The sequence below is a fragment of the Macrotis lagotis genome, chromosome 5, assembly GCF_037893015.1.
Source record: "Macrotis lagotis isolate mMagLag1 chromosome 5, bilby.v1.9.chrom.fasta, whole genome shotgun sequence".
Taxonomy (NCBI): Eukaryota; Metazoa; Chordata; class Mammalia; order Peramelemorphia; family Peramelidae; genus Macrotis; species Macrotis lagotis.
Genome location: NC_133662.1, coordinates 194418829 through 194439645, shown reverse-complemented (window position 1 = coordinate 194439645; position 20817 = coordinate 194418829). Strand labels below are relative to the sequence as shown.

Here is a 20817-nt window from a genome sequence, read left to right as displayed (position 1 = left end):
TAGGTTTAAACAGAGGTTTAAAAAATATTAAACTAGGTAATCTTCAAATTCCATTTGGTTTTTTTGTTGTTGTTTTTTGTCTTGTTTTGTTTTGTTTTAGATTTTTCAAGGCAATGAATGGGGTTAAGTGGCTTGCCCAAGGCCTCACAGCTACGTAATTATTAAGTGTCTGAGACCGGATTTGAACTCAGGTACTCCTGACTCCAGGGCGGGTGCTTTATCCACTATGCCACCTAGCCACCCCTCAAATTCCATTTGTTGAAAAGAAATTTTGGATTAAAACCAGACAGTTCCAATGATCATTTCAAAATTTCCCTTTAAAAAATTAAATTTTTACCAACAAAGTATAGATTTCATTATTTTAAGACGTATTTTCCCTGGAATGTTAAATTTCAATTTTTTTAATTAGTCCTGCAACCAAATGAGAGTAAATGACTTACTAGTAAATCATAAAAATAAGGAGAAACTTGTTGCTTGAGTTTATTGATATGAAAATGGAATGAGTCTTAACTAGTACTACTATAATATAATTGGCCCTAGAGTGACAAAGATTGTAATATCAGTCTTAGACTAACTAGTAAATTCCTCTAATGTTCAAATGTAAAAGGCCTAAACTTACCAGATATTTGACTTGATACTGTCTGTTTGAATTTTACTTTTAAAGTTTTCTCTCTCTCTCTTTCTCTCTTTTTTTTTTTTAGGTGTTGTGTAATGGACCAGGAACATGTGTTCCTATCTGCGTATCTGCCCTTCTTCTTGGGATACTGGGAATAAAGAAAGTGATCATTGTCTACGTTGAGAGTATCTGCAGAGTAGAAACCTTATCCCTTTCCGGAAAGATTCTTTACCACTTTTCAGATTACTTCTTTGTTCAGTGGCCAGCTCTTAAGGAAAAATATCCCAAATCTGTGTACTGTGGACGAATAGTTTGACAGAGGACAAATGGTGTTTTCAGATTTCTGCAGTCAACTATGGTATTTTATAAAAATAGGTAAGAAAATCATCATCATTACAGACTTTCTGAATTGTCAAGAAAATTACTACCTTTGTAATGCAAGTATATGAATAGTAAACTGAGCAGCCTGGTTTGTTTGTTTGTTTCAGTTAAGCAAGGAAATAAATTTGAATAAATTTCTGGATTTCAGCACCTGTCATCAACTCTTGATCATCTCTTGATTTTCTCATTATTTTAGGAATATTATTTGTCTACAACTAAATATAGAATTTGTATGATTTGTAACATTTCCTGGACTGCAACTTTCTGTCATTGTCTACATTGTGAAAAATGAGTTCTTGTTGTATTCAGAACAGACCTTATTTCCTGTATGTAAGCAGTGAAGTCCCCAGGGAATCTCTTGAGCATAAAGGAAACAGTTATGTTAAGTTGGCTTCATGTCAGTTTGCATTCTGCAATCTTCCAGAACCCTAAAGCCTATACCAATATCTCTTTTCCTGGCTTACGTCATGAAAACTTCACATTTTTAGAATATTTATTTTGGATGTAAATGCACAGGTGCCAAAATTAATATCTCTTATCAAAGAAAAACTTGATTTTGCATTCCAAAGATCCAGTTCTGAGATATACATTAGAAAAGTTCCAATTTATACCACAAAACTTGTGCTGTCACTGTGGCTTCTAAGAAATTAAAATTGAATCAGTGATGGAGAATGCCATCTGTAGCCTGAGAAAGAATTGTAGAGTTTGAACAAAGACCAAAGACTATTACCTTTAATTTTTTTAAAATGTTATCTTATTATGTAATTCTGCTATATCACATACTACATGTTTCTTCCTTAAGGATATGATTTCTCTCTCATCACATTCAACTTAGATCAATGCATAGTATGAGAATGATGTAAAGACTAGCAAACTGCCTTCTGTGGGGGATGGAGGAGGGAAGCAAGATTGGGGGGAGATTGTAAAACTCAAAATAAATAAAACCTTTCTAAAATTAAAAAAATTAAAACTGAGCCATATATACATTTGAAAGGCTTCAAATGAGCATTAACAAGGACAAAAATCAAAAATTACTTATCTCTCATAGAATTTGAGATTCGACTTTCTTTCCCATCAACAACCTTACTTAACTATTCCATTTCATAAATGTACTAGATACATAACTAGGAGAGAAAGGAGTGGATTGTTTTTATTGAAAGTAATATTCTTACTCATGACCATTTGAAAATGAAGCTACAAGAGAGAACTACAGCTGGGTTGGTTTTACTCTTCCTTGACAAAGATATTGTCCTTCATTTTTGAAGAAGACCACAGCATCAGGGAGGTGATGCCAAGACAAGCACATGAAGTGGATTTGAGTTAAGAGGGGGCTGTGCTATGTCACCAGCCTCACTTTCTCCTCCACAGCCATCTGGGTCTAGTGGCCAGAGATGGATCAGGAGGACTGGAGATGGCCCTGGATGCGAGGCAATCAGGGTCAAGTGACTTACCCAAGGTCACACAGATAGCAAGAGTCAAATGTCTCAAGCTGAATTCATACTCCTTGTCCTTTTGACTCTAAGGTCAATGCTCTATCCACTGATCCACCTAGCTGTCCTATTATGTGTCTGAGGTACAAAGCAATATAAACCCATCTGTCATTGGGACTTAGTGGATTCATTTTTGAACCACAGACTGAAAATTTAAAGTTTCAAAGCTACCTTGTTTCTATTGGCTACAGAGGCTTGGAATATCAGACAGGTGATTATTGTAATTATAAGGAAGACTACATTGGCCTCTACTTTTTTTAGAGAGAAAATCATCACTTGAAGAACAGAAGGAATTTTGGTGCTCCAGTGATGATTAGCTGGGGACTCCACGGGTACCCCTGCTTCATAATGTTCTATTAGGGCAATGATTACAATAGTGAAGATACAGATGCAGAAAACATTCCATAATTTTTTAAACATATATTCCAGATGTTTTACAAGCCTTAATCTAGACAGTATTTAGTTTGTATTGGATTCTCAGAAGAGGTTTTTGGGGTAACAATCTTACCCAGGCTACATAGGCCTCTGCATATATTTTCTTTGGAAAAACTGGACTAAGGAGGTACTGTCAAGGCTACCTACCCCTGCAAAATGTTTGATAAACAAGAGCATGGCAGCACTCTATGTTATTGTTATGGCTAATTCTCTTTCTCAGGATCAGAATAGAAGAGATAATCCTCTTAGATTATAGTAGGGACACAGTTGTTCCTCCTGTGCTTTTGAAAAAACACATTTGCATAGAGAATAGCAATAAGAAGGGCATTCTTCACTTTTCCTCTCCACCTGAGCTTAAAGAAATCAATAGCATGTTTGTACTTTTAAATTCCTATTAAGGGGCTCTGGAATGCAGTTTCTTCTCCACTGTATGAGACTTTTCATGAAAAATTAACTACATCAGTCTGCAAATCCTGCCCTTCAAAACCACATATCCTGCCCACACCTATTTCCTTGGAAGATTGTTATCTTTGGTTCAGCTGACCTAGAAGGTCTTTGCCTCCCTCCAGATTAGAGGGTCCAACTGTTTCAAGTAAGACATCCAAGAGTCTATGACAGGAATCCTTGGTGTAGCCATAGAGGCATGAAAAATCTTGTACAATTTAAGTAAGGAGTTAAGGAGGTGATACAGTCATCTTTTTTTTATTTTAAAAAATCATCTAAAAATGTATTGCTTTTAAGATGGCTAAGAATACTATTCAGAATTAAGAGTTTTGTTTCTTTATGATCATTTATTTTCACCCACTATGAATATGGAAATGACACGCAAATCTCCTTAGTCATTCCTCACCTTTCCTGCTCAATCCATTCCTGACTAAGCAGTTTCTCCAAAATAGGCCAACTCAGATGAAACCTGGAATAGTTGTTTCCTCATCATTCCTCCACAGCATTCACCAAAGCCCAGCCTCCACTTTCTTTCCAGTCTTCTTGTCACAAAACATTTAGAATTTTTTTTTGTTCTACATTGCCCTCTATTCTGTACATTTGCCTATCATCAGATACTTTCTTTTCTTTAAAACATCACCTGAATCTGACCCTGCTAATTTTTATTGCTTAAAGTCTCCTTTGACATCCCTCCTCTTCATGACCTACATTGTTTCTGCTTCTTTTTCATTCTGATTACCACTACCCTAGTCCAAGTCCTCATCTTTGACCTGAATCACTGGAACAGATTTCTTCCTAATTTGACTCCTTAATTCAGATTAGCCTTCATTCTCACCAACCTAAATTACATATTACTACCATATTAATCTCCTTACTGTGCCATTTCTATCATGGCATGCCTCTAACATCAGGTATAGTTTCCCCTGTCCACTTTGCAGAGTCTTCTATATTCTGACCCGACTTGACCTAAGTTTCTTGCTACTTAGCAACATGAATACTCTGATTGGGGTGGTTTCCTATTTATCCCACAAACACACCACAGTCATTCCCTATTCCATGGCTTTGTTCATATTTTTTCTCATACCAGGAGTGCTCTCTCCCTTCTCTTCTACCTTTCTATAGGCCCATTTAAGCCTTTGCTCATCCATGAAGCCTCCCATGACCTAGAGCTGTCTTTGAGCTATCCTGTCTTTGAACTATGATGACAATATTTATAATCCCTTCACATAATTCTGCAATTAACTGTATACAGGGATCATCATAATCACATGTTGGATTATGAGCCCTTTGAGAGTGGGCAGTCTTGCCTTATATTTCTTTTCTCTCTCTCCTTCCCAGTGCATCATTCAGTCCTGTGCCCAAGCAAGCACTAATAAGTATGGTATTGATTCCTATAGCCATAACCTTTATAGGATCATCAATTTAAAACCAGAGAGGCCATTGAGCTTGTCTCTACAGCCTCAGTGACTGGCACATAGGAAAAACTTAATAGGAACTTGATTGAGTCATTGATTTTACCCTCATAAAAATCTATATATTTTACAGGGAAAGAAACTGAGGTGAGGAGAGATGCAGTAACTGATCATAATCACACAAATAATTAGTGTCAGAGGCAGAATTCAAAACCCAGTGTATCTGACTCTGAGTCCTATGACCCTTCCACTCCCAGAGGTACGGTGCAATTCTTTCAGTTATGTACAACAGCTAGGAAGGTACCGTGTGCAGAGAAGTGCTTGAGGATGGTTTTGGATGGATATGCAGCCCCCATTGCATAGATTACAAAAATGTTAGACCCAAAAAGCCTCCAGGCAAGTGCTAAGTGAGTGAACAGAGAGAGATGGGCAGGAGAAAAAAAAAAAGGTAGCCTTAGCAGGAGCATTACCCAAGTACTTTTATCTTTTAGTTTTTTTGAGTCTGTTAAATGAACCTCATAACTAGTAAAATGCCTAATAAGTGTTGTTGAACAAATGCTTTCCAGCACTTATACTCCAGCAGAGTTGAGCAGAAAGAGCCAATTTTGTAGTAGTTCAGTGCCTTGCCCCATTTCTAAAATTCACTACCCTCCCCCCGTTAATGTGGCAAAAGGGAGACATTTCTAATCTCCCCAGGCCCCGGGGAAGAAGACACACTTCAGCCTCATAGCAGGAGAAAAAAAAATGTTTCTCTTTACTCCTCTGCCTGCATGTAGCAGTAAAACAGAAAACCTGTGGATTCTATTCAATCATTTAACCATACCCAGATGAATAAGCAAATGATTTGACTTGATTCCTAATCTCTTTTCCTTCCTTGTATAACTGAGTAATTTTTTCACTAATAAAACTCAGCATTTGAACAAAAATCATGTGACACATATGATGGTTTGCAGCAAGAATGTAGAAAAGGAGAATTAGTCACTGAGCATCAAACCCAAATTATAAGTTAAGCTATTCAAGTGAAAATAAAAACAATATTTCTGGCAGGAAAAGTGGAAGAAATGGAGGCATTTTATGAAATAATTGTACCTCAGAGTTTAGAATTATTTCTTGCCTTCCTTTTGATGAGATAGAATTGTGTATTGGAAAGAATTCTGGAGTCAGAAACAACCTGGATTCAAATCCACTTATGACTGATTTCTTATATGACCGGGATTAAGTGACCTCACCTCCTAGTGCCTCAGTTTCATTAGGTGGAAAGGGAGGAGGTTGGATTAAATGGACTTTGAAGTTCCTCACAGCTCTAAATCCATGAACCTATGGGAGCCATTATTATTTCAGATTTGACAATTTGGGAGGACAGAGAATGAAGTCTTCATGTGAATTCTTGTGGAGTTTACAAATGCTAGCTTAAAATAAAAAATATGATTTTTTTTCAGTCATTGATTGATCCAGCACCCCTGTGAAAGTCTATAACACAGTAGGCCCTTAATCAATATTTATTGAAATGAATACCACTTGATGCAAGCTAAAGTCACAACATAAATATGTTCCTCACCATCCTCCTACCTGGTATGAATCTAATGTGGAAAGCAAATATCCATGAATGGGGAAAGAGGTGTATAATGACAGAATTCACCCTAAACCTTCCAGTTCATGATTGAAACCCAAAAAATGTTTTTTTTAATTAGGGCAAGGGGGAGGAGAGTGGGAATTCTTCAAAGAAAAGGGAAGGAAAACAGGACTTTTATGGAAATACCATATACTAAATTGGAAGGAATTCAGGAGGAACTAAAAAAGTATCCAAAATGTTCCCTTATTCAGCTTCAATCTGGCAGCCAAATCTAAGAAGTTCATTTTCAAGCTGCTTCTGACCCTTAAATCCCACTGCATGTCTTAAAGGACCTCCAATTCCACTGGTTCTCCAAGCTAGCATGAGCCCGGTGGCAAAAGTAGCAGAATAACTTGCTTATCCCCCTAAAGGGAGAACATGAAATATGTTTTATCAAAATCATACACAAGTCCCAGGGAAACCAAAAGACCAAGTTATAAAGAAATTGCTATTAAAATAATAAAAAAAATAAAGGGAAAAGACAAAAATGAGAATCAAGAGAAACAATTCCCTTTTGTTTCACCTTTGACTAGGGAATAAAATTCAGTGATATTTCAAATTTAGTTCCTCTGAACCAAATATATTGTCATGACATAAAATGTTTGCTCCAGTGCCACCTTGTGCTGCCCTATCCATATGAAATGTGACCTTATTCTATGTCTCTCAAAAGACTTTGTTTCTCTCATTGTTCTGTAAATATTTGCCATGTTCCAGCAGCAACTTGAAAAAACCCTTCCAGGTGGTTTTAAGTTCTATGACTGAGCAATTCAAGGTCACACACTCCCTGCTTCTTGTGAAAAGATTGCTAGATCACTAATCAAGTCGGGAGAGAACACGTTATAGTTAAAGTGAAATGAGCTACTAGCCTCATACACTGGTGTGAAAAAGTGACAGCATATAGGGTAATGAAAACAACACTGGACTGAGAAGTCAGGAGATTTGAGTGCCATTCTTGGTTTCTCTACCTCTGCATTACTAGGACTTTGAACAAATCATTTAATCCCTAGATCTTAGTTTCCTTTTTTTAAATTTGTTTTTGAATTTTACAATTTTTCCCCAATCTTGCTTCCCTCCCCCATCCCCCACAGAAGGTAGTCCAATAATCTTTACATTGTTTCCATGCTATAAATTGATCAAAATTGAATATGTTGAAAAAGAAATCATATCCTTAAGGAAAAAATAAACTATAAGAGATAGCAAAATTACATAATAAGATAACTTTTTTAAAAAATTAAAGGCAATAGTCTTTGACTTTGTTTAAACTCCACAATTCTTTCTTTGGATATAGATGGTATTCTCCATCACAGATACCCAAAATTGTCTGATTATTACACTTATGAAATGAGCAAATTCATTAAGGTTGATCATCACCCCCATGTTGCTGTTATGGTGTACAATGTTCTTCTGGTTCTGCTTGCTTATCTCAGCATCAGTTCATGCAAATCCCTCCAGGCTTCCCTGAATTCCCATCCCTCCTGGTTTCTAATTGGACAATAGTGTTCCATAATGTACATATACCACAATTTGTTCAGCCATTCCCCAATTGATGGACATTCCTTAGTTCCCTTTTATATAAGTTAAAGGGATAGGATTAGGCCCCTTAGATTCCTCCTAACTTTGATAATTGCCTTCAAATATTGGAAAGTCTGTGGAAGAGGACTCAGGATTGTTTCTGGCTCAGAAGCAATAGGTAGAAATCACCAAGAAGCAAATCTAGGCTTGAAAATAAGGAATGTCTTCCTAACAACTTGAACCATCCCAAAGTGGAATGTGTCAATTCAGAATAAAGTAGATTCCACTTATTGAGGGTTGTCAGGCAAAGGTTGGATGGGTATCATATAGTAGGGAGAATATGGGTTGTACTTCATGAGTCCTCGTGGGTCTTCTAATGTTGAAATCATGGGATTGTGGATTTCAACTCAAAGGATCCTGATTCAGTTCCTACATCTTAAATTTGCTACTAGCCCTGTGGGACAGCTAGGTGGTACACTGGATAGAACCCTGTACCCAGAGTCCTCTTCATGAGATCAAATCTAGCCTCAGACACTTACTAGCTGGGTGATCTGTCACTAATCCTGTTTGCCTCCCGTTTTCTCATCTGTAAAATGAGTTAGAGAAGGAAATGGCAAAGCTACTCTAGTGTCTGCCAAGAAAACTCCAAATGGGGGCATATGACTGAAAAATGACTCAACAACTCAAGTTCCATGACCTTGGATATGTCTAAAACATTTCTAAGTCTCCATCTTCTCATCTCCAAAAAGGGGATATTTCTTATACTAGCCAAAACCTTGTTAGAAGGATCAAAGTGCTTGTAAACTACAAAGTATTATATAAATGGAAGGTAATAATATTATTCTAAACACTCAAATGCATCATTAAAATCTATAAAGTCTAAAAATGCCCATAAAGTACAGTTGATACACAGAGCACAGAACAAGCACTGTCTCCAGTCATCAAATTATGGTTTAGTTTTGTTTTTTCATTTAGCATATTGTATGTGCAATGTGAGCAGATAGTAATGGAAGCAAAGCTTGTCCAGAAAAATTAGTATGAAAAGCTGATTCAGAAGAGTAGCATTTGAGACCGGAGTATGACAAAGTTATCCTTGGATTTCACTTTTGGTTTTTGAACTTCCAACCTTTTTCTTAATGTGAGCAATGAATTTCAGGAAGGAACATTAACTAGATCTTACCCTGTTTAGCAAGCGTTCAGCCAATCAAATCAGTGGGTCTTTCTTTATTTCCCTTATATTCTGAAGCCAGGAAATTCCTTCTGATATGTTAAGTTTTGTTTTGTTTTTTTCCTCCCAAGGGCATCCTAAGAAACAAAAGAAAAAGCAGCACAACACATTTTACAGAAGTCATTGAATGAAACATCAGGCATAATTATAGGTACTTTTCATATAAAAGCTATATAAAACCATAAAAACAGTCTTATAACACTTTAGGAAACAGAAGATGTATGCAATATACCAAGTGGCTCATTTAGTTGATTTTTATAGCTCAACTGAAAGATTGAACCTTTATAAATTTTTCAGTGGGTTGGGGTGTGGGAAGAAAATATGAAAAGATCAGTCCCTATTGTAGCAACATTCAAGGTATGCCATTGGTGACCATTGTACGGTACCTGTGACCAGCAGTCATATCAGACTTAGAAGTCACCTGGGCAGGGCCAGTGCTAAGTTATTTGCTTTCCTGGATGCTTGTGTTGCTGAATGTGAATGTATCTAAGGAAGATGGGATAGTTTCCCAACAAATTAGCAGAAAGAATGGGATTAGGAAACTGGAAACTTGAGTCATAGGCCTAACTATTCTACTAACTAGTTCTCTTATTTTGGCCAAGATACTGGAATATGAAGCTCAGTGAAAAGAATACCAGATTTGGAGTCAAAAAAATCTTAGCTCTAGTATTTGCTTGTTATAATTTCAGGTAAATCACTTAGCCTCCACGGTCATCATTTCCTCATCTGTAAATGAAAGAAAGAGAAGAGAGAGGAAATTTAATTTTAATGTATGATTAACATTACATTAAAAAAATCTAAATTATATGCAATGTTCCACATTATATGCAATATCCCCTCCCCAACCTCTACAAAGGAGTTGGGAGAAGTTTCTTCTCATATCTCTTCTTTAAGTCCAAGCTTATTCTTTTTTTTTTTTTAATTTTTATTGACTTTGCAAGGCAATGGGATTAACTTGCCCAAGGTCACACAGCTAGGCAATTATTAACTATCTAAGCTCTGATTTGAACTCAAGTCCTCCTGACTCTAGGGCCAGAGCTCTATTCACTGTGCCACCTAGCTACCCCCACCCCAGCTTATTCTTTGTAAATTCACATCATGTATCTTCAATTAGTTTGCTATGGTTCTTTCCTTGTACATTATTGTACTCAATGTATATGTTCTTTTTCTGGCTCTACTTACTCCACTTGCCAATAGTTCATGAAATCTATAGGCACAATTAGTACAAAGTGATTTTGAGAAGGGTAGCCCTCTAGCTAATATAGTAAAAATGACATTTCTAACTAAATTAAATTATTTATTAAGTATCATACCAAACTACTAAAAAATTATTTGACATAGCTAGAAAATATGAAAACAAAATTCATTTGGAGGAACAAAAGGTCAAAAATATCAAGGGAATTAATAAAAAAATGCAAAGAAAAAAATGACCTAGCTTTACCAGAACTAAAGTTATATTATAAAGTGTCAGTCTTCAAAATTGTTGGTACTGGCTAAGAAATAAAGTGGCAAATCAGTAGAAAAGATTAGGACAAAAAAACCAGTAGTAAATGAATATAGTTATCTACTTTTTGATAAACCCAAAGATTCCAACTTTTGGGATACGAACTCACATTTTGACAAAAACTGCTGGGAAAACTGGAAAATCATGGCAAAAATAATACATCTCACACCCTATACCAAGAAAAGGTTGAAATGGGTATAGAATTTAGACTTAAAGAGTGATACATAAGTCTGTTAGGAGAACAAGGAATAGTTTATCTGTCAGATCTATTGATAGGGGAGAAGTTTATGACCAAACAAGAGATAGAGAGAACATTATAAAATGCAAAATGGACAATTTTGATTACATTAAATTAAAATGGTTTCACACAAACAGAACCAATGCAACCAGGATTAGAAGAAATACAGAAAGCTGGGAAACAATTTTTATAGTCAATGTTTCTGATAAAGGCCTAATTTCTAAAATATAGAGGGAACTGACTCAAATTCATAAGAATACAAAGTCATTCCCCATAGATAAATGGTCAAAGGATATGAGCAAGCAGTTTTCAGAGGAAGACATTGAAAACTATCTATAGTCATATGAAAAAAATACTCTAAAGTTTTATTGATTAGAGAAATGCAAATTAAAAACAATTCTGAGGTACCACCTTATACTTATCAGATTGGCTAATTTGACAGAAAAGGAAAATGATCAGTGTTGGAGGGGATGTGGGGAAACTGGGACATATGCACTGTTGGTGGAATTGTGAACTGATCCAACCATTCTGGAGAATAATTTGGAAATATATCCAAAGGACAATAAAACTGTGTATACTCTTTGGTCCAGCATTACCATTACTAGGTCTGCATCCCAGAGAGATAACTGAAGTCCAGGTCACACAGCTAATAAGTGGCTAAGGCCAAATTTAGACCCAAGCTTTTCTGACTGTCTAGTACTCTATTTACCACTGACTAGTTTGACTGTGAAGGGAGGAGTAATGTTCAGGAAAGATAAGCTGGAGACTCCAAAGGGCTTTAAATTTTAAGTTTAGAAATCTGGATTTTATCCTCCAGACTGTATGGAGTCACTGAAGCCTCTGAGCAGAATGATAGGGCCATATATGTGCTTTAAGAAGGGACAATGGATTAGAGAGGATGGAGACTGGAAGCCAGAATTCTGTTCATTAGTGGGTCAAACAGGAGGTGATGAGGCCTGAATGAGGGTGGTGGTCACTCAAGTGAAGAGGAAGAGGTGCTCTCCAAGAAAGGACATAACTTAAAACATGTCAGTGCACACGTGAGCTTGTCTGGTAAAAAGGAAAACAATTATTCCACATGGTATGAGAAAGAGACAAAGAACAAACACAGAAGAAAGGCAAAAGGAAGTTAATACCGGATTGAGATTGTTATATCTCCTGGCAAAACACATATAATAAAAACTCAGATGTCTTTAAAAATGGAAAATGTTCCATTTGCAAAGATGATTAGGGTAGTAACTGGCCTGCCTTATAACGTGATTTAAAGTCTGGGACTTAGTAAGTTCCCCTTCCTCCTGGCCCCCTTATTGAATCTCCTGTCTCTCTCACTTACTTTAGTTCCCTCCTCTCATGTCCTTTATGTCCAAGATTAATATTCTTGGAAAGCCTTGCTGCTACTCCTACTGTCTCTTATAAATTTTTTTAAATGAGAGTTTTTTCTTAAAAGTGCCTTTTTCTTAGCATTCTGGTGGAGGATCTCTGATGAGTCAATGCAGGTTTTCTGTTTCTTTGTCCCAAAGCCATTTGGGTAAGTGGCAGTGCAGTATTGCAGAACATCCTCTTAGAGCAATGCCCTTTGGCTGGACACTGATTATTATTAGATTTTTAAGGGTTTGCTTTTGAGGGTAATTCTTTCATTGTTAATTAGATAAATTCTGATTTATCGTGACAAGGTTTTCAACTCATTTTCCTTTTTTCCTGTTGCTGTTATCAAATCTAAAGGGTAGATATCTAAGAAGTGTATTTTCCCACCCCCACCCCCTCCCCCACATGAATTTTGACTCTGGGAGCACACTTAGTGTTTAAGTTTAATTTGAAGACATTCTTTGATAGTGAAAAAGTGACCATAGAAGGTGATGGTACTGTAATGTGATTCATTATAGATTTATGTTCCTAAATCTATTGATACTGAGCTTTCTAAGTCTCCTGTAGTTTTATTTATTTATTTTCTAAACATATCCACAAATCAATGTTTTAATGGTAAAGAGTGGGTGGAGGAGTAACCAGATTTCCTTCCTTTCTGTGTTATCTCTTTCCTTTTTGCTAGTTTTATTTAAGAGATGGCAAATCTAAAAGGAAAAAAGCAAGACAAAAGATGACATCTAAGATGCTACGAATTTCCCAAAGGAGAGCTAAGAATAGTCAGTGTTTATGGTTTTCAAAGGACTTTTTGTAAAAATTTCTCTTTGGTTGATTTCTTCCCTTATTCTCTTGGTTATTCTCTATTATTGCTTGGTATTCTTCAGTTTAAATTCTCTTGTGGATGGTAGAGAACAGTAAATTCTACATTCTATTTTAGTTCATGGAATTCAGAGGAGCACATGAAACAATTTATATTCTGTTATGAATTAAGCAATGGTGATGACATATGCTTAGTGGTCAAAGCTGACATGCAAAATAAATCAAATTTAATCATTTGAAAATCATATTTGGGCATAAAACATACCATTTTGGGGTAGAAACAAAAAACTGAACTTAGAAAGAACAATTTGCCAGAACACAAATAGGCTAATTATGCTTGTAGTCAGCAAAAGAACAGAAATTTCAACACTAATGTTTGGTTTACTAAGGTTGGATCATTCTGTCTTAGTGATTCCCACTGGAATAAAACTAGGGAGAGGAGATTTTATAATTCAGCTGAAAAAACACAACCTTATAGGTTAAAACTTTGCATCATAATTCTCAAACCAAAAAGTTAGCTGATTTTTTTTAACTTTAACAGGAACCTGGGAACCTTTTCATAACTTTTTTTAAGGCAATGGGGTTAAGTGACTTGCCCAAGGTTACCCAGCTAGATAATTATTAAATATTTGAAGTGGGATTTGAACTCAGGTTCTCTTGACTCCATAGCCAGTGCCTTATCCACTGTGCCACCTAGCTGCCCCCTTTTCATAACTTTGAAGTGAACCTAAACACCATGCATTTTGATATTGAGTATTCATCTATGACTGCCCCCTTAAAGCCTGCTACTCTCTCCTAAGCATCCTTAATGTTGTAGGAGTCTCTGACTCTGGTTCTCACAAACTCATCATTTACTAAATATCTATCCTGTGCAAGGAAATGTGAGATACAAAAATAAAGGACACAGTCCTTGCCCACAAGAATTCAGTCTGTTGGAGGAGATAAGACACATTCAAAATTAACTATAACCGATATCTAAATATTTAAGAGTATTATAAAAGTTCATAGAAGGTTCAGAATATTAAAGATAGCTGAAAGCGAAATTGTTTTAGGTAGGGAGTCAACCAAAAAACAATTATTAAGCACTTATTGTGTACAAGAAACACAGACAAAAATGAATTGTTCCTGCCCTCAAGGAGTTTATATTCTATTGGAAGAGACATGTAAACACACATAAATATAAATATAGTCCATGTAAGTATGTGTATATATATGTGTGTATGTGTATGTGCACATATATGTATATAATAAATATACCTATGTTCACACATATATATAATTAGATGTGTTGCTGTCAGTCATTTCAGTCATGTATGATTCATTGTGACTCCATTTGGGGTTTTCTTAGCAGATATACTAGAATGGTTTGACATTTACTTCTCCAGTTTATTGTACAGATGAGGAAACTGAGGCAAGCAGGATTGAGTGACTTGACTAGGGTCACCTTGCTCATAAGTATCTGAGGTTGGATTTGATCTCAAGTCTTCCTGACTTCAGACCTGGTACTCTACCATACTTCGTAGCTGTGTTTGTGTGTGTGTGTGTGTGTGTGTGTATCTGTATGTGTCTGAGTGTCTCTGTGTGTGTGTGTGTGTGCCAATATGATTTAAAGTCAGAAGGCCCTAGCAACTGGAAGAATCACAAAAGGTCTCACCTTGAGCTAAAGTCTGAAGGAAAGGAGGTAATGAAGCAAACATATTCTAGAAACGACAGCCCTTGCAATAGGACCTTGGGTGTTGTTTATGAGGAAGAGGAAAAAGTCCACTTTGACTGTACTGTAGCATGTGACAATATTATATAGCAAAACAATTGAGAAAGATTGGGGCCAGAATGTAAAGATTATAAAAACCAAATAGAGCAGTTTATATTTGATTCTGAAGGTAATAGGAAATGTGATAAACTCTGAGAACAGAATGGGGGAATATGTTTGCTTGACTAAGCATATTTGTTACAAGGATTTTGTTTTCCTCTTCCCACCCCCAATGTGGGGAGCAGGTGACAAAGTGAAAATAGATTTTTTGCTAATGGAAAAATAAAACAAAATTAAATGTAAAAAAAAACCTGGCAAACACAATGGGGAGCCATTTAGGTTTATTAAGAAGGGGAATAACATAATCAGAATCACACTTCATGAAAATTACTTTGATACTCATGTGCAGAATAGATTAGACTGGGAAAAGAGACTTGAGACAAGGGAAATCATTTAGGAAGTGATTGTACTGATCTAGGCAAATTATAATGAGAACTTGAAGAAAGATAACGGTTGAGTTCTTAGAGAAAAGGGAATGGATGTGAGAGATTTTGTGGACCAAGAAACAATAAGATTTGGAAAATTTGGATATATGGAATGAGAAAGATTAAAGAATCAAGAGTAATGTAAGGATTGAGCACCTGAATGACTAGATGGATGATGGTGGCTTAACAGAAATAGGAAAATTCAGGGGGAAATAAAGGTGTTAGGATAGAAAACTAGTGGAATATCCAGTTTGAAATGTCCAATAGGCCACTGAGATGTGCAACTAGAGCTCAGGAAAGAGTCTAGGGTTGAATATATAGCTCTGGGAGTCGTCTGCAAAGAGATGATGATTAAATCCATGGTAGCTGCTGATGGGACCATTGAAAGAAAATGTAGAGAGAGAGAAAAGAGAAGAGGACTCAAGAGAGCCTTGGGAGACGCTCACTATTAGGGGACTTGGAATATAGGAACATAGGAATTTAAGAAGAAGCCAATCAGACAGGTAAGTGAACCATAGGAGAGGAATATTGCAAAAACCCAGAAAGGAAAGATTATCCAGGAGGATAGGATGCTTTCTAGAGGTTAAAAAGGAGAAAGATTGAGGGAAAAAAACCCATCAAATTTTGCAATTAAGAGATCACTGATAAGTTTAGAAAGAACAGTCTCATTTGAATGTTAAAGTTAGAAGCCAGATTGTGAAAATAATTAATAAGGGGCCTTGTAAAGATGATCTCATCAATCTGTGACAATAGATAACAATAGAATTACCCCCACTTTACAGGTGAGGAAATGCAAAAATGTTAAGTATTTGCTAAGAGTCAAAAATGCTTCTACTCAGTTCTTCTAATTTAGCATTCTTTTCTCATTTTTATAGATTTAATTCAACAAATTAGCAAGCTTTACTAAAGCCCTACCATGTAATATATATGTGCAAGGTATTGCACCTTAGGTATGTAAGGTAATGATGCGTCATAGAAAGGTTTTGATTAGTTGAGCATTATATTTAGAGCTACGGATTAGGAAGCTTCCTTGGCAGAAGTTCCTAAAGGGGATTGAAAAGGCAAGAGATTAGAGTAGGCATGAAACTAGAAAACTATTGTAATAATACAAAGCAAAGGTGGTGGCATAGTGAAAGGATAAAAGAGTAATGGGAGAGAAAGGTGAAGTCAATGAAGGAGATCAAGAAATTGGAGGAGATAGTGTTCATTGTTTTAGAAAGAAGTGCCGCCAAGTTGGTAGAGTAGTGGAAAGAAACTGTGCTGTGAATTATTATCCGCAAATTCTAAATTAGACCTGATCATGATGGAGAAATTTCAAAAGTCACAATGAGTCCTTTAAACAACCTAGCTTAACAAAGGGAGATAGATTAGGAGGTCTGCCAACAATGGGAACAGGTGGGATCAGAAGTATACCTTGCATAGTATTCCATGCAACAAGAGCATTGAGGAAGGCTGAGAAGCAGGAAAAGAACAAGCCCCAGACCCATGGTGGAGCACTACAAAGGGGCAAGGTATAAACCCAACTTTTACCCATTGCCCAGTTACAGGGTAGAATGAGAAGCAGGCCCACATAGGACAGTGGCATTCATGAGCAGAGAGGTCCTGGGGTATTCTCCCCCACAGAAAAGAGAAGTTCCAGAAGCCAGCAGTATGGTGTAAGTTCCCAGATCTAGCATCTAGCTCAGTCTGCAAACAAATAATGAAAGCAGCAGCCCCAGATCAAAGGAGAGCCTATCATTCTGTCACTAGCCCAACAGTCTTTTCAAGTTAGCTCTTAGGAGTTGAATCCATTAGTAGTTTACTCTTGCACAGACCCAAACCCAGGGCAGGAACTTATGTAGAGCTCAGGCCAGGGTGAATAGCAACCAGATAACTCCCCAACCTGTCCCTGACATCCTGAAGTAATACAATAGTGCCTGAAAAAAACCAACAGGACTAGTTTAGATCTTTCCTTCAGAAGTATGACAGAGCCCAACTCTAATATCAAGTAAAAATAACGTTTATCCTTCATTTTTGAAGAAGATCACAACTTCAGGGAGGGGATGCCATGATAAGCACATGAATTGGATTTTGAGTGACTGTACTAAGTCACCAGCCTCAACTTTCTGCTCCAGAATCATTTGTGTCCAGAATCTGTAGGTGATCCGGATGAGAGGTAACAGGGTTAAGTGACTTACCCAAAGTCATACAGCCAGTAAGTGTCAGTTGTCCTAGGCTGGATTTGAACAGCTGTCCTCCTGACTCCAAAGCCACTGTGCCACCTAGCTGCCCTTTGTCCAAAATAAGGAAGTGGGTTGAAAGAATGGGAAAAAAAAATAAAACTCTACCATGAGTTGTTATGGTAAGAAGGATGCTTAAGACACAAAACTCAAATAAAAGTAAGAGTTTTAAAAACAATTTATTTATTTTTAAATAAATGAAATAAGATTCCTTAAAGAAATACTTAGAAAAGAAATGAGAGCTATAGAAGAAAGAATTGGAAAAGAAACAACTTGACAACAGCTTTCTAAACCTTACTGAAGCAAAAAAAAAACTCCCTGAAAATTAGAATGTATCAGATAGAAACAATGACCAGATGAGATGACAAGAAATATTTAAAAAGTCAAAAGACTGAAACAAAAGTAAGAAAATATAAGGTATTGCATAAAAAATACAACTGACCTGGAAAAAATTGAGGAGCAAAAATTTAAGAATAATTATATTAAATGACCAAAGAAAAAGCCTCAACATATTTCAAAAAATAATCTTAAAACTGCCCAGATCTCTTAGAACCAGAGGGCAAAGTGGAAATAGAAGGAATCCACTGAAAACTTCCAGGAACATTATAGCCAAAATCTAGAGCTTCTAGGTCAAAGAAATACTATAAGCAACTTATATAAACAAATATTATAAGCAACTTTAAGAAATCATTCAAAAACTGAGGAGTTACAATCTGGATCCCACATGATTTAGCAGCAACCACTGTAAAGGAGTGGAGAACTTGGAATATGATATGGTTTCATAGCCGAAAATAATTCACTCAACAAAACTGAATATAAAACCCCCTAAGGGAAACTGAACCTTTAGTGAAATAGAGGACCTCCAAGTATTACTGATAACAAGACCAGAGCTGCAGAGATTGAAGTTCAGAAATAAGTGAAAAGAAACCTAAAAAAAGGTAAAACATGAATGAACACCGATAAAAGACTCAAACAAAGATAAACTACTTATGCTCTGATAGGAGAAATGATACATGTATCCCCACTGAGCCTATCGTCATCAGGGTTCAGAAAAGGAATCCGATTACACTAGGTCTGGGAGTGGATCTGCTTTATCTTGATGATCTAGAGAAAAGAATAGAAAGAGGGGAAGGGAAAAGAAGGTTAAGGAAAGTATCTCAAGTAATCAGGGTACATAAACAGGTATCTAAACAAACAAGAAGGGGGCAGGGGGATTGCCTGACACTTGAACCTCACTATCATGTGAACTAGTCAAAAGAAGGAAAAATATACACATACAGAACTAGGATACAGAAATACATTTCACTCAACAGGGAAATAGGAGGAAAAGGAGAGAAGGGAGAGGGAGGATTAGATGGGAAGTAGTTTAAGGGAGGGATTGGTCCTTAGAAAAACAAATTCTTAGGATGTACAAAAACATATATCTAATTTTGAGATACCAAAGAATGGGAAATTGAGGGAAGCCCATAATTTGGGGAAAGATGAATAAATTATTGTACATTAATGTGACAGAATACTATTATGCTTAACTCTTATTAGCATGATGCCTGATCAGGATTCCAAAGGACTAATGATGAAACATTATTACTCACCTCTGATAAAGAAGTAAAGGACTCAGAGAACAAAAAACAAGATAATTATTTTTATCATGTCCAATGTGGAAATTTATTTTGAATTACTTTACATGTTTACAATGAATTTTGTTTTATTTTCTCTTCTCAAGGGTGAGAAAGTAGATCTTGTATAATAAAAAAAACACTTTTTTTAAAAAAAGGAAAAAATAAAAATTGCCTCACATTCAAGGAATTATCTCACTTTTATTTCTCTTTTTAAGGTCCCTTCTGAGGAATACTGGGGAGTAAAAATGACTTCAAAATTTCTGGGATATTTCTGGGAAGACAGTGATTCCAAAGAAGCCAGATTCCTAATAATTTACCTAATTATTCCTAATGATTTAACAGAAATACTGAAAACAAAATTATCAGAAATTTTTATGCGAAAACTAAAACTTACCAAAAGACAATGATCAAACTCAAAAAAAAAACATAAATTTTTTTAATTACAGAGTAAGTATACAGTAAGGAGGGGAAATATCATCAGTGTAACAACAGTATCAAAAATTGCCTGAAAAACAATACAGATGAACTTAAGTGAATAATAGAATAAAAGGAAAAATTCACATATCCCTTCCTCCCTCCCACCAAAAAAAAAATAAAACCCAAAATAAAACTAAACCCAACATCACATGGAATTAACGAAATAGCTGAATATGGCAAAGATATCTCAGAAGGAATTAAAGGAAGAATTAAATATAACTAAAGAATCTCTAGAATCATGGAAAAACTTCTCAAGATGGATAATGAAGAGAATTTAGAAAAATTCAGTGGGGATGGCCAAAAAACAGAGTTAATACATTGGAACAAAGAACATAGCTCAAGTGGAAAAACAAGGTCAGAAAATAACCCAACTGGAAAAATATTTGGAAACTATGCAGGTGGAAGTTTCAGATTTGGAAGATAACTCTAGGAGAAAAAAATCTCAAGATTTAGGGGTGGGAGTATACCAGAAAACAATGGGGTTATTTCTCCTCCCCAATTAACCCTTTTTTCCAAGAGCCCCACAAATGAGTCATATAAACAAGGTCTTTAATCATGAGTATGAGTAACCATGGACAAGTCATATAAACTGTCTGAGTTTCAATTTTCTGATCTGTAAAATGGGTGGAGAGGAAGAAGGGAATAGGACAGGAAGTAAGTTAGCTAGAGACATTATCTTTCAGGGTTGTGAAGATCAATGTGATGAAATCACTATTAAATAAAATTTATTCATCCTATTAATCTTTGTTCTCTTCTGACTACTTTTTTAAATTCTTCAATAACAATCTTTTCATGTTAAATATTTTTGTGACAATAGAGTACCAATCCTGAAGTCAGGAGGACCTGAGTTCAAATCCATCCTGGGACACTTAATACTTACTTAGCTGTATGACCTTGAACAAGTCACTTAATGCCACTGCCTTGCAAAAAAAATTTTTTTTGTGAGATCCCAACTCTCCCCAGTTCTAAGATCATGTCACTTTTCTACTGAATCAACTCCAATGGCTCCCAATTAACTAGGATCAAATACAAATTCCTTAGTTTAGTTTTTAAAGTTCAACACAATCTGGTTGACCCTCCTTTCCAGTCTTATTCAATATTTCTCCTTTCATGAACACTAAACTCATACCAAATTTGACCTTACTGCTCCTCATATTCCACTCTCCATCTCTCTCTCGGTTCTGTTTCAGTGACTGTTCCCCAAACCCAAAAAA

At 36.1% G+C, this 20817-nt stretch overlaps 1 protein-coding gene across 4 annotated transcripts in view; it reads left to right on the top strand.

The window, feature by feature from the left end:
- Positions 1–12618, top strand: part of ALG14 (ALG14 UDP-N-acetylglucosaminyltransferase subunit) — a 154446-nt gene extending 141828 nt beyond the window's left edge. For all 4 annotated transcript variants that reach the window (XM_074188223.1, XM_074188222.1, XM_074188225.1 and 1 more), the window contains one exon: positions 702–12618. In XM_074188223.1, the coding sequence (XP_074044324.1) occupies positions 702–932 (231 nt within the window). In that variant the 3' untranslated portion in view covers positions 933–12618. The remainder of the gene's footprint in view (positions 1–701) is intronic.
- Positions 12619–20817: the final 8199 nt, after the last annotated feature.